The 13149-nt window shown below is 25.2% G+C and overlaps 1 protein-coding gene across 1 annotated transcript; it reads right to left on the bottom strand.

The window, feature by feature from the left end:
* Positions 1-6939: 6939 nt before the first annotated feature.
* LOC132920953 (uncharacterized) lies at positions 6940-11358 on the bottom strand. The gene is made up of 2 exons (XM_060983709.1): positions 11012-11358; positions 6940-7498 (listed from the first exon to the last, which is right to left on the bottom strand). The coding sequence occupies exons 1-2, from the start codon at positions 11119-11121 to the stop codon at positions 7261-7263; spliced, it is 348 nt and encodes a 115-aa protein (XP_060839692.1). The 5' UTR covers positions 11122-11358; the 3' UTR covers positions 6940-7260.
* Positions 11359-13149: the final 1791 nt, after the last annotated feature.

Here is a 13149-nt window from a genome sequence, read left to right as displayed (position 1 = left end):
CAAATATTTTTAAGTAATTTAAAAGATGCTTGATATAGTTTGGTTTGAATTTTTTTCATACCGAATTCGATCTTTGAACCAAACCGAACACTTGATTCGAACAGTTGACCCATTAGTCATCACTACTATAAGTACTAGTATAAAATAATATTTTATTAAAAATCGCCCTGTAGTATGCATAAAGGTGATTTTAACATCTCAGAGATTATATTTTTAAGTCTCAAATGTGACATCACATTACTACTAGTACTACTACTATGTGATTTCCAATAGATGTTATAAAAAAGTTATATAAATATTTGTAATAACAAATAGAAATTAGTATTTGACTGCTATGGCCTATGGGTCGGGTGTTATTGTATGTGGATTCGTATCGATTTATCAACTTGCAATAATGCATTTGTCGAATGCGATATCCTAGAAGATACCTTGATATTTTGTCGTTGTGAGATAATCATCGTCTTAATTTAAAAGCATTTAAAAATTGTAATTCGTTTTTACATTTTAAGATGCTCATAACACTTACGGTCAATAATAAATGAAATGGCATTAAGTCCTAGAAAATTGGATTTTGTAATATAAATATTGTTTTATATTATTAAAAATAAATAATTAACATCAAAATTGATTTATGTTAATTTATTGCAATAAATTGAATTTCTATATAAAAATATGGTAAATTTATTTAATAAAGAGTAATTAGGGGGTGTGGGGGGCAAAGCTCCCTACGGATCTGTATTATGAAAATTTTCTGGACCCTCCCCATAAAAAATTCCTAAATACGCCACTGTTTCTATGTTTTTATTGTAGTTGCGCTGTGTTTAATATTAAAGCTAGAAGTATCATCACATAATGCATAAATATAAAAAATATTTACAATATATATATTAAAATATATTATACAATTCGAATACTAAAAATTTTTTAGAATTTTTCACTATGCTTAGTAATAATCCAATCAAAACTTATCCACGGGCCATAGTTTTGAGTCTCCTGTTAAAGATATATCATAAACTCATTGTACATTTAGGTATATGTGTGTGCATACACGCTCGTTTTATGTTCGTAGGTATAATAACTTACTATAATATAATAATATTTATTGTAAATGTAAATACATAGGAAATAGAAATAAGCTTCTGGATGATATTATATATAATACTTTACAGATATGGCTATATGTATCTCACAGATATTCACTCGACTATATATAGGTACAGCGTGTCTCCACAGCATCAGTATATTATTCTTTATTAAAGATAATTTTTCATTGTGTCCCGACTATGTATTATATAATATATAATATAATATATACAAGTATGATACCTTCCAACTATATATAATATAATAATATGTGTTCAGTGTATTGTATATATGTATCTAAATATGTATAAGAGGTTTATAAAAATAACAATATTATATGCACGCAGTTCACGATGCTCTGCACATCATAACCACGAATAAAAAAGCGGGTTATTGCGTCCTTAGAGTTAAATTTAACATTAAATAGCTATATATGAAAAAAAAAAAAACTAAAAAAAAATATAAAGTGCTATTAGAAGGCGAATAACTAAGATATTGCGAGTTGTGATTGTTGAGAAACTATGATTTTCTATTTACACACAGTATATTCATTCAAATAACAAAATATAATAATATATTTAATTGCACCAGTTATTATAGATTTCTTAAAATAAACATTTTTAAAATTTAAAGTAATTAATCTAATAGAAAATATGTACCTAAATATCTTTTAATATAATAATATAATAGCTTATTAAAATATTAAAAATATTTGAAATATATATTGAAGCTTGGTACATTTGTTTGTTATATAATCGATTATCTAATTTATTATATTTAAGAATGAAAAATTAATATATAAATAAAAGAAATAATGGTTTTTATATATTTCACTTTGAAAAAATAAAAAAAATAATTTTCTTAAACTTTTGTGGTATGTTACCTGTATCTGAAATACGACACCATCCTTTGCATTAAATAAATAAAAAAGGGAAAGAGGGTAACTGCTCTGTTGTACAGTAGGTGTCGAGTGTACCTCATCGTTAGGTCTGACTTAGTCACTGTAATGGATATGTTAAATTTGAATTCAATGATATCATTATTGTATATGAAAAACGATTTTGAACGAAGACGTCATGTCTGACAACCAATATTACACTAAGCATATTTTATAATATATTCTTATATTGCTATTATAGTAATACCTACTAGGTACCTTGTTGAATAAATTTTTGCCAAAAATATTGCATTTATTATATTATATTGTTAATATTTAATTATTATTATAAATTGAGGTTAGGATGTTTATGACTTTAGCATATTTTTCTTTTAGTTGTACACATTGCAAACTTAGTAAGAAATTCGTTTTGTATGACATAGAATCAGATACATTCAATTTTATTTTACATATTATTTAGGGATTTTTATGAATAAATGCATATTTTGAAAAAAATTGTAAATAAATGCATATATCACCAAAAAAATAATTTAAATATAATATAAACCCATAGGTAGACATTGTTGCCTGTTGGTTTCACAACTAACGAAAACAAGAAAAACGTGTAGCTTATATTATTAACTTATCTTTATTACTTATTTATCTTTACTATAACTCTAATACGTTTATTAATCAATATAATCATGTTTACGAACGATGATCGTAATATAGTGTGGTGATGCCGATAGGACATAATGACTTACATTATAAAATCTTTAGTTTAGTGTACTATGGTGTGTGGTGTGCCACGGCCAGCGTTATTGAATTATTTTAGTATATGCGTTTTATTTTCACTAAAAATGCCAAAAGTTAAATGTTCAAATACCTACTGCTCGACTACACAAATGTATTTGAGTAAAAACAAAATTATATTTAAGTACCTATATATTTTTAATTCCAGAAATGTCATATTTGTGTATATTAAATTTAAAATTATTAAAATAGTTGCAGTAAATTAATTAAGAATCCATTTTGAATTAGTAGTAAACTAATTTTAAAAAGACATGTTTAATTTTTTTTTTAAGGTATATTTTTATATTTATATATATTGTGCATATTTGCATGCATTTTTTAGTGTTTATAAGGTCATAAACATCATTTATAATAATACCAGTATATTTTTATCGCATAGGTGATAGGTTGTTAGAAAGGTATACCTATAGGTAACCTATATACCTATGGTAGGTACCTACCCATTACAATTTATTAACTTTTAAGTTAATATTGATTTATCGTAGAGCTGCATGCATAGATTCGTGGTATAGATTCATTTAAACATGGTGTAAATAGGCAATACCATAAAATTAATCTGAATGCTTTGAAAATGTCTAAAGCTGATTCCATTGAAAAATCTATACAAGCCTTCCAGACCATCGATTTCCGCATGGATCCCCTGGTATACGTGACTAAATAAAAACTATGACCGACTTATCAAAATCCATTTATAACAGGTTCCATTTAAAACTTCAATATCAATAAACGATCTAGCATCCTAAGTCTTAGGATCTTAAGCACTTAAGTCTCTGATCTATTATAACTCATTCGCGCATCACTCTTCTTGCAGGCTACCCGCCACGTAGTCGTTCTAAAGGGCATCATCACTGGTGGATGGGTTCCGTTGTCGTATGATTCTATGTTTTGTTATAATTATATTTTATGTATATTTTAGTAATTTAGTTCTATCTTAAAAAAAAAAAACACAACGTTTAACACGAAATAAAAAAATATTATTATGGTTTATAGGTACTTATATTGTACATTGTTATACTTATTTATAATATGTATATTATTCATAAGTTATCATAAAAATGTGTCTTAAAATTATTATTTTTCATTCGTCGTTTCTAATTGAAATAAGTGTGAGACTCATCATATGCGTAAATTGTGTTTGAGATTTACGGACGTGGAAATGGGGGGGGGCGCTGTATAGCTTTACAGCCTACAGAGTACAGGTACATATACCGGACTTTAATGATGAGGTGTTTGTTTTCTGGTATTATAATAAAGTATACATGAAATGTTCAGTTAATTTTTTGGTTGAGAACAATATAACAGTTAAGGGGGCTTAGCCACTCCATTCATATAGTAAAAATATAAAAAAAAATCCTGATTCGATTTCTTATCTCGGAATATCAGTATTCCATAGGTACCTTATTTTATATTGACCGCTATAATTGCAGTTTTAGTTTATAATTATACAAATTCGATCGTTTGATGATTTTTTATATGTGAAATATATATGTTTTATATACTATCCACCAAAATATATATGTAAGTAGTGATTCACCAAGTATAATAATATCTATTTCCTATATTGGGTCGAATTTATAATTTTACAATCAAGATTAGATGTTATAGAAATTAGAAATATACCTACGATAAAATCAAAATAATTATTTTTTATTTGTAATGCGTGTATGCAGATAGTATATAGTTGATGAGTATACCTTATTGAGTTATTTTACCATACTAGATATTATGTTAAAAGGCTATTTTAAATTACATACATTATTATAATTTATTTTTTATAGGTTATAATATATTCATAGATATCTATACTAATTTCTCCATCGCTCCATTATGGAACTATATAAATTGCATGTTTCAAATTACCTAGTATGTTGATTATACCCATAGTATTGCACTGGGAATAATTTTACTATAAACCATAAGTGCAAAAGTTAACACAAGTTACCATACTTATATAGTCAGTTATATATATATATATTATATATAATACATTAATACATACATGCTATATCTACATATTATTTAAAATTATAAATTATAATATTTAATTTAAATTTTCAATACACCAACAATATTGCTAAAATTGACTAACAAAATACAGAATCTTATATTAAAATCATAGTATGTAAAAATATAGTAACTCATATTATGTATGTAAAAAAGTACCTATAGAATATGAAAAATTTTGAATAAGATAATGTTATTGGAATGATATAATAACATTAACTGATATAAATTGTAATATAAATATCAGTTTTTTTTATTATTATCATCTATTAATAATTTTTAAAAATAAAATAAGAAAAATATTTTGTATTTTTGTATATTATGTTATATTGTCATAATATAAATTAACCACCCTAATTATTTTTCCAATCTATTTAACAACAATACAAAATAAACTTTAATTATCAAGTTTTCTATTATATATATATATATAGGTACTCTTTATTGTTATCAACAGATAAAGTTTATTATTTCTAGATCAAGACATAAAAAGAAATTTAAAAAAAGTGAACGGTCCAAATTGTCTTTATTCTTTATATCTTATATGATGTCAGATGTTTAAATGATGAGGTGTACTAGATAGATGCAGACACATAATATATATTATATGGTATACGATTTACAAATTATTAAACTATCTAATACATTTTCATTTATCTACACAATAATACAATATACATTTCATTTTTATTAAATGATTAGCTAAGACAGTTAAGTAAATATATTGTAGATACCTTGATACCTATATAGATATAGTGATATTACTATATTTAATAAAAACAATTTAATTTAATATAGGTACTCTAAATATAAGCTGAATATTAATATAAAATTTATCTTGAAAACAGTCTAGAATAAATTAATCTCGAATCCTATAGAAGAAAATGGTAGTTATATTAAATTACATAAGTTAAAAAAATTAAATCACATAATCGCATATTATTAAATGAGAAATCATTGCATAAGTTGAATTTGCACAGCGATTCCCTGTAAAATCCTGGTCTATTCTATTGTATATTACCTGCTATTCATGTTTGCTTACTTCAAATACTTTTAAGTATGTATAACTAATATTAACTTGTTCGACATTCGGATTGTACATCATAAAAACTTTTAATTATTAAATGTATGTTATCATTTACGTAAGTATTTAATCGGTTTTCTCGGCACCAAACCTACTTATATAATTTAACACCTAATTACACCACACTGTCACACTGATCTACGGTATAGGTGGTAGGTAGGTATTGTACAATTTACATCGGTATTGACTTATATTATGGGGCATGCACCAATTTCAACTAACACAACATTTTTGTTTAGGGTTAGTGTACCAATTGCGCTCCTTATATTTTAGGATAAGTGTACCATTGCGCTTGTATAACACATATAGGTACTAAAATTCTTGAAAATTAAAACTTATTAATTGATCAATTGATTACTGCAAATTCAATAGTTACTGGGTATAATACATTTTATAACAGTATGGGGAATTTTATGAAACGAATTATAATGTAATGTAACTGGTATTATAATCGATCAAAAGATAACTTGTAAAATGCGAAAAAGAAATTATTTCTTTATTTCCATTATATTATGTATTAATAATCACAAAAAAATAGCAAGTTAGTGTTTTCATTTATTATATAATAATTATTATAAATAATTAATACATTTTACTTATAGGTATTGTAAAATGTTTTGAGTGCAATTGGTATATAAAAAGTAATTTTAGGCGCAATTGGTAAACTGCCATATCATGATTGATGTATGGTATAATATTATATAATATATGCGATGTAATGTTTGCCAAAATTAGTTCTGTATGACTGTACAAATAGAACAAAAAAATAACAAAATATTCTATGATACCACCGTCTCGCTCGCAGAATCATTTTTCGTATGGAATAATGATTTATCATTAAATTCAAATTTAATACATCCCATGGAAAACTCGATGAAAAATTAAACATATTTCAATTTGTACAAATTTATTATACTTACAGCAAAACTACTTACATGGTTTTCAAATATCCAATCTGTATAGTCGGCGAGTCTGCAGGATTTCAAATAAATGATTATCTATTATGTAAAGATTATGAGGAAGTAATATTGGTATTTGGAATTATATATTTCATGTATAGAATTATGTCAATAGCAAATAAGTTAATAAAACACCTATTTATTTTATTTTTAATTACAAAATATAAAAGTATTTATGAGTGTTCATAAAATTATATTTGAATAATAAATGTAAATATGAATAAATTTGTATTACCAATAGAAATGCTTAAATAAAAAAAATAGCGACATAGTTATCACTTATGCAATTTGATATTGAATAACACAAATAATTTAAATAATATTTATGGAAAAACATTAAGTTACATGGTTGATCCACATAATATTATATAACTATTAACTACCTATTTTAATTTTGAACTATATATTATGTATATTTTAAGTTTTTACAATTTAAAGAATTATTCTTTTTTATCAGTATCGATTTTTACTTCTCTTTCATGCTTGAAATCTCTAAAAGAATTTTCTTTACGTTCTAAATTAAGCTCGGCCTCATGGATTTTCTTCAAGTCATCTTCAATTTGCAGTTGGCTGTATTTTCCATTATAGTACGGAAAAAACTGTAGCACAGTGCGCCATTCTGTTACATAACATAGCAGTACAAAACCTGTTACACCAAAAGACAATCCGGATAGACCCCTAAAAAAAAAAGTAATAATAATAATAAATTAGTAAATTTATTTTATTATTTAAGAGCATTATTTTATGTGAAGAATGTTAGTATTATAATCGACAAATATTATCGACAATTATATTTACAATTTAGCAATTTGTGATTTCTAATTGACGTGGTAATCGCTGAGATTTATACATCTATATATTGATTTTTATTTTATTTTATTGATACAATTTTAATTTTAAAACTACTACTATTATATAAAACAGACGACCAACATTTAAAAAAATGGTATTTAGCCTATATTCTATAATAAATATTAATTATTTTAGGGTTTGGTACGTAATTTATTTTATTTGTTTTATATATTACACAAAGTTTATTATTATAATATTAACCACAAATAATAATTGCACTTATTCTTGCTTTAGATATATTTTGGCTTACGAGTTTATATGACCATTCCTTGTTAGTCTGTGACACGCCTAATTACAAATTGAATTATTATACGTATTACGAACTACAGTCGAATACCTATAGTATACATATTAGTCATGGTACTTGTTTCATCGTTTAGATACGGGAGAGTGGGTACTATAGAATAGATAATAATATGTCTTGGTTTTTTTTTTATAATCTTGTCCTACCTATAGTGTTGCATAGAGTAGGTATCTTGTATCTATACGCATTCTTGTATAATATGATTGTCGTGGCGCATCGCATTTGCCGTGTATATCATTCATTAAATATCAATGGCGTATATAGAAATTAATTTCAGGGAGGTTTCCATTCTTAATTTCCAATTAATCATACAATCAAAATCAATGCTCGTACCAACCATATATTTCAGGAGGGGTGGGGGGTGAACCCTTTACCCCCCTATATACACCACTTTTAAATATACAGTATAATTAAAGATTAATTGGTTTAAATGGTTTTGATTTTAATTACAGTCCATCACACCTTTTACATACGCACTTTATAAAAATAATTTATAAACGTATAAGTGTGTAATTGACAGTAATAATTACTTAGAACAAACATTTATACTATATTTAAATATATAAATAATAAATATATTTCTAATAAATCAGTATTTTGTATATTAAAATTCGTTTTCATATAATAGAATGACCCTCAATAAATACCCCGAATTCACATTTATCGATCAGACCGTATAACATAGTGTTTCTTGCCGATGCGTTGGGATGAATGTATATTATATACTGTCCTTTTTTAATACCATTTGAATAGTCAATTTATTCGATCTACCTGAGAAAAAAAATTAGATACTATAATATATTACAATATATTTTATAGATAAAATATAATAACGATATGTGTCAGTCTACACCAGTAGTTTTCAACCTTTTTAACCATGCAGCACACTTCATCTCCTACAACATTTTCACGGCACACCAATCCATATACTATATACCTATATTATATATACATATAAATACATACTAATAAAACTATTAATAGATTTTTCGCGGCACACTTCAAAAGCGCTCACGGCACAACAGTAGACTCTAGAAGATACTAAGAGAAAAACGTTTGATACAGAGAACTTTGCTTTGTCGAGAAATCGTACAGCTTATCAATTTTTATTGCTAGAAATCTAGGATATTGTTGAAAAGGGTTAATTGTTAATTTGACATTTATTTTGTGAAACTGTAGATGTTTTCTATGCGAGAATGCTAAAAATTTAACAATATCTATTTATTACATTTATAGTGTTACTTGAAGAATAACTACTTTTAAGCTAGGTACATTTGAATATTATAAATGTATAATTGTATTGAATCATTTAATACATTGAATTTTCAGTCGGCTCAAACTATTTATTATTTATTAATTATTCATATGTATAGTTGTTGGTAGTTAAACAAATTTCAATAAATATATTGTATTCGGTTTAAATATAAATAATTAATTTTATTGTAAAATTTCCTAAAACTTGAAAAAAATGTTTACAATAATTGTCTCAGTTTATTAAACCCAATTTTAACATTAGACATTTACATGTTTAATGTAAAATACCAGGGATATTAGCCAAACAATATTATAAAATCGTATTGCCGGATTATTGAATAATAATAATAAATAATAATTATTAAAAAATAATTTTTTTAATTATTAAAAATATTCAACTCTTTAAACTTAAATGTAAAAAAATACTTAAGAACTAATACTAAAATTAATATAAATAGATATATAAGTCAATCATTATTATGTGAGCTTTAAAATACTTGTAAACTTTATATAATATATTATTTTATGTATAGTATAAACATATGAACATATGTTCGTTTTATTAAAATTTCACAAATGCTGTTTTTATATATATTTTTCCTTGTTCTTATCGTTAAATCTGTTTTTTCTTAGTATATATATAGATAAATAATATTATCTATCAGTAAAATATTAAAATTCACCAAAAAAAACTGTATACCTCCAACACAATCTTTGCTTATATGAGGTAGATAAACCATAGAAATTGTATGATGTTTGATTATAAATTGTAATAAATGGTTATTATTATTTTTTTTTTTAATAAAATAATATACTCCATACCAAATATTAGTGTTTTCGTAAGATTATATTGGTATTTGTAAACGGATTGCACTTTGGAGTTGCGATAGGAAAACTTGTTTTAAATAACAGGGAGATACCACCACTGTAGTTACTCTGAGTATAGTCGGTATAGATTAAGTATAAACATCGTAGACATTAAACAGCTGCTGTTCTCGATCCTTATATAACAGCCGCTTGATTAGCACTCAGCACATCAAAATAAACATAATATTTTTTGTTTCAGAAACAAAAAAAAACATACGTATTTTGAATTTCCAAAAGTTCTCAATTTCTCAGTCCTCGTGAATTGTAAAAGCATGTATTTTAAATTAAAATAAATTTGAGAAGTTCAATTCAAAATTGCTTTCTTTTTTTTATGTTTTAATTAATCTATCTTATAATTTTTTAAATTTCAAAAACATATTTTATCTGTTCGAAAAAATATTTAAAAAAAATCTTATGGTATATCTAGAACTTCTCATGATAATTATTTTGAGGATAAAATATTATTACTGTGATCAACAAGGCTTAGTATTATTAGGTTGAAAATACACAGTCGATTAGTAACAAAAATATAAACATAATTAAATGTAGTCATCGTGTGTGATGTTGGTTGAGAACTTATCTTACACCAAGTTAAATAATACAATTACAGTTACCTATTGGTTTAGCCAATATGGAAATTGGTAGTACATTAGTTACAGAATTAATTTAAAACAATATAGGTATTGTTCAAACAACCATTACGATAGTATAAGGCACATTCTAAATTCAAATAATATAGAAATACAATATTTAGGTAGGTACTATGTAGATTGTGTAGTTGCGTAAATACATTTTAATTGTTATCGTTTTATAGTACGCGTTTTATGTGATTGTGTTACATAGACAACAAAAAATATTAATTTTTACTTTTCTCTGCTTTGTGATTGTATCGATATTCGAATAAAATACATTACCATGTTTTCAAGGCAACAGTAGTCTTGTACAGACTGGGCATTGTTTTCTTCGACATTGGTGTCAACGGGATGCCTTTATTGTTGAGATGTGACATGATTTTCGAAAACATGATTGTATTTCGTTCGGACAGACTCGCTGACTGAACGACCAAGCAATTGAAATTTTGTAAATCGAAAAGATCGACAGCGAGAAACTTGGTAAATGATTTACGTTCGTGTTCACAGACTAATAACAGTTTAGTAGCATGCAACTGTATTGACAATAAGTTCACATTAAATAGCGATTACAGCCCATGTGAATCGACAATAATATTATCGTAAACAAGCTACGACTCGAATCACGATCAGTGTTCACTGTTCGTGAATATTATGAATCGTGCATCAGGGTCGTCCAAAACATTTTCCAGGCTTCCAGCAGCTGCAGTTGCGTTGACGCATCGTGCACGATATTATTCGATGGGGATAAAATAGAAATGAGTAGGTACCGTCCAAGCTATATATGTTATTTTCCTCCAAGGCCTACACGCTTGGAACGGACGTGTAATACACGTTAGTTTGTCCGACATTGGCTTTTATATCAAACGTTTGATTAGATTACAATTTGTATTTTTATTATAAATGCCACATTATCATTATGCATTATGCGTTTATGCTGAAAAATAGTTACTATAAACAAATTAAGACGATGTCACCTGAAACGGGCAAGAATTATACAAATACTGTAAAAAATATACCTTTATGGCCGTATGGCTGATTAAACATTATAATAAGAACATAACGATTACTTTCTTTAGGATTATACGAAACACAGGCATAAATAAACAAACACAATTTCTTATTTAACATCTTTTTAAATACCTATTTCCAAATACCTACTAAAAAATATATTTATTTAAAACAAATTTAAACAATACATTTTAATTTTAATAAATATACTCATATTAACTTGAAGAATAATTTCATTAAATACTGAGTAATATAACAATGCATTTACTACGCCAATATAAGACAATAATACCTATTATCAATGTAAATGGTGTAAGGACTAAGGGTGTAACTATGATATAATGAAAATGTTTATTTGTGTAGGACGTTAAATAATAAATTAAATGAGGTTATTGAGTAATATTTTTTGTAGGTAAGGAGTAAGGCTTCAATTAAAATATAGTATCATTTATTAGTTATTTCTATAAAATCATTTATTCAAAATTAATATGGAAACAGGTACCTAATTATTTATTTACAATACTCATTCAAGTGCTCAGTTTAAGAAAATAACGATTTAAAATTAAAGCAGTCATCGCAAAATAAGCCTGACATCAACATGATATAATATTATAACAATGTGTATTTTACAAACAAAAAAATTGTTCAAAGGGGAATCGTAATGATTATATTAAATAGATTTATAATTATATTTTTTAGTAAACAGTCCATTACATTTTAAAAAACCGATAAACATTTTAATTACATTTTTTATATAAATAAAAAATAAATTCATTTTAATATTTTCTAAGTATTAAGTAAATTTAGAGTATTAGAGTAGGTATATATTTTTAATGTAACTAAAAAGTAGGAAGTTTTACAACGTCTTTAATTTTAACATATACGTTATGCCTATCTGAATTAAACACTTATTAGTCCCAATTTAATTAAATGTTATGGAGATCTTTAAAATATTTTAAATAGATAAAATCATTTTACAAATATTTAATCTATTTTAGCTATTTATTGACGTTTAAAATTTTCTATTTTTTTAGTTTTTTTTTTTTTATTAAATATATTTACAAAATATTATTATTTGCTTTGTAAAAATGTAAAAATGCTTGAAAATTGAATACAAGGTTCTTTGTAAGTTGTTAATTTAAAATAAAATCTTGAAAATTTTCAAATTATTTTGTAGTTAGAAAATAGAAATTCATAAAACATTTTCTTTTTATATCTAAAATTTGAAAATGTAATTCAAGGTTCTTTAAAAGTTTTTCATATTCTATAAAAAAAAAATTCTTCTGAAAATTGAATTAATTGTTTATGAGCTTTTGCAACAACATTGCATTGGGTGAATACCCATCCAGGCACGTATACAGGGAGCGGGGTTACAATTTGTATTGCTAAATTTTGTAAACCTCCTCCCGAAC

Source organism: Rhopalosiphum padi, chromosome 2 (genome assembly GCF_020882245.1).
Source record: "Rhopalosiphum padi isolate XX-2018 chromosome 2, ASM2088224v1, whole genome shotgun sequence".
Lineage (NCBI taxonomy): Eukaryota > Metazoa > Arthropoda > Insecta > Hemiptera > Aphididae > Rhopalosiphum > Rhopalosiphum padi.
The sequence above is the reverse complement of the archived record's forward strand: the minus strand, read 5'-3'. Positions and strand labels throughout refer to the sequence as shown.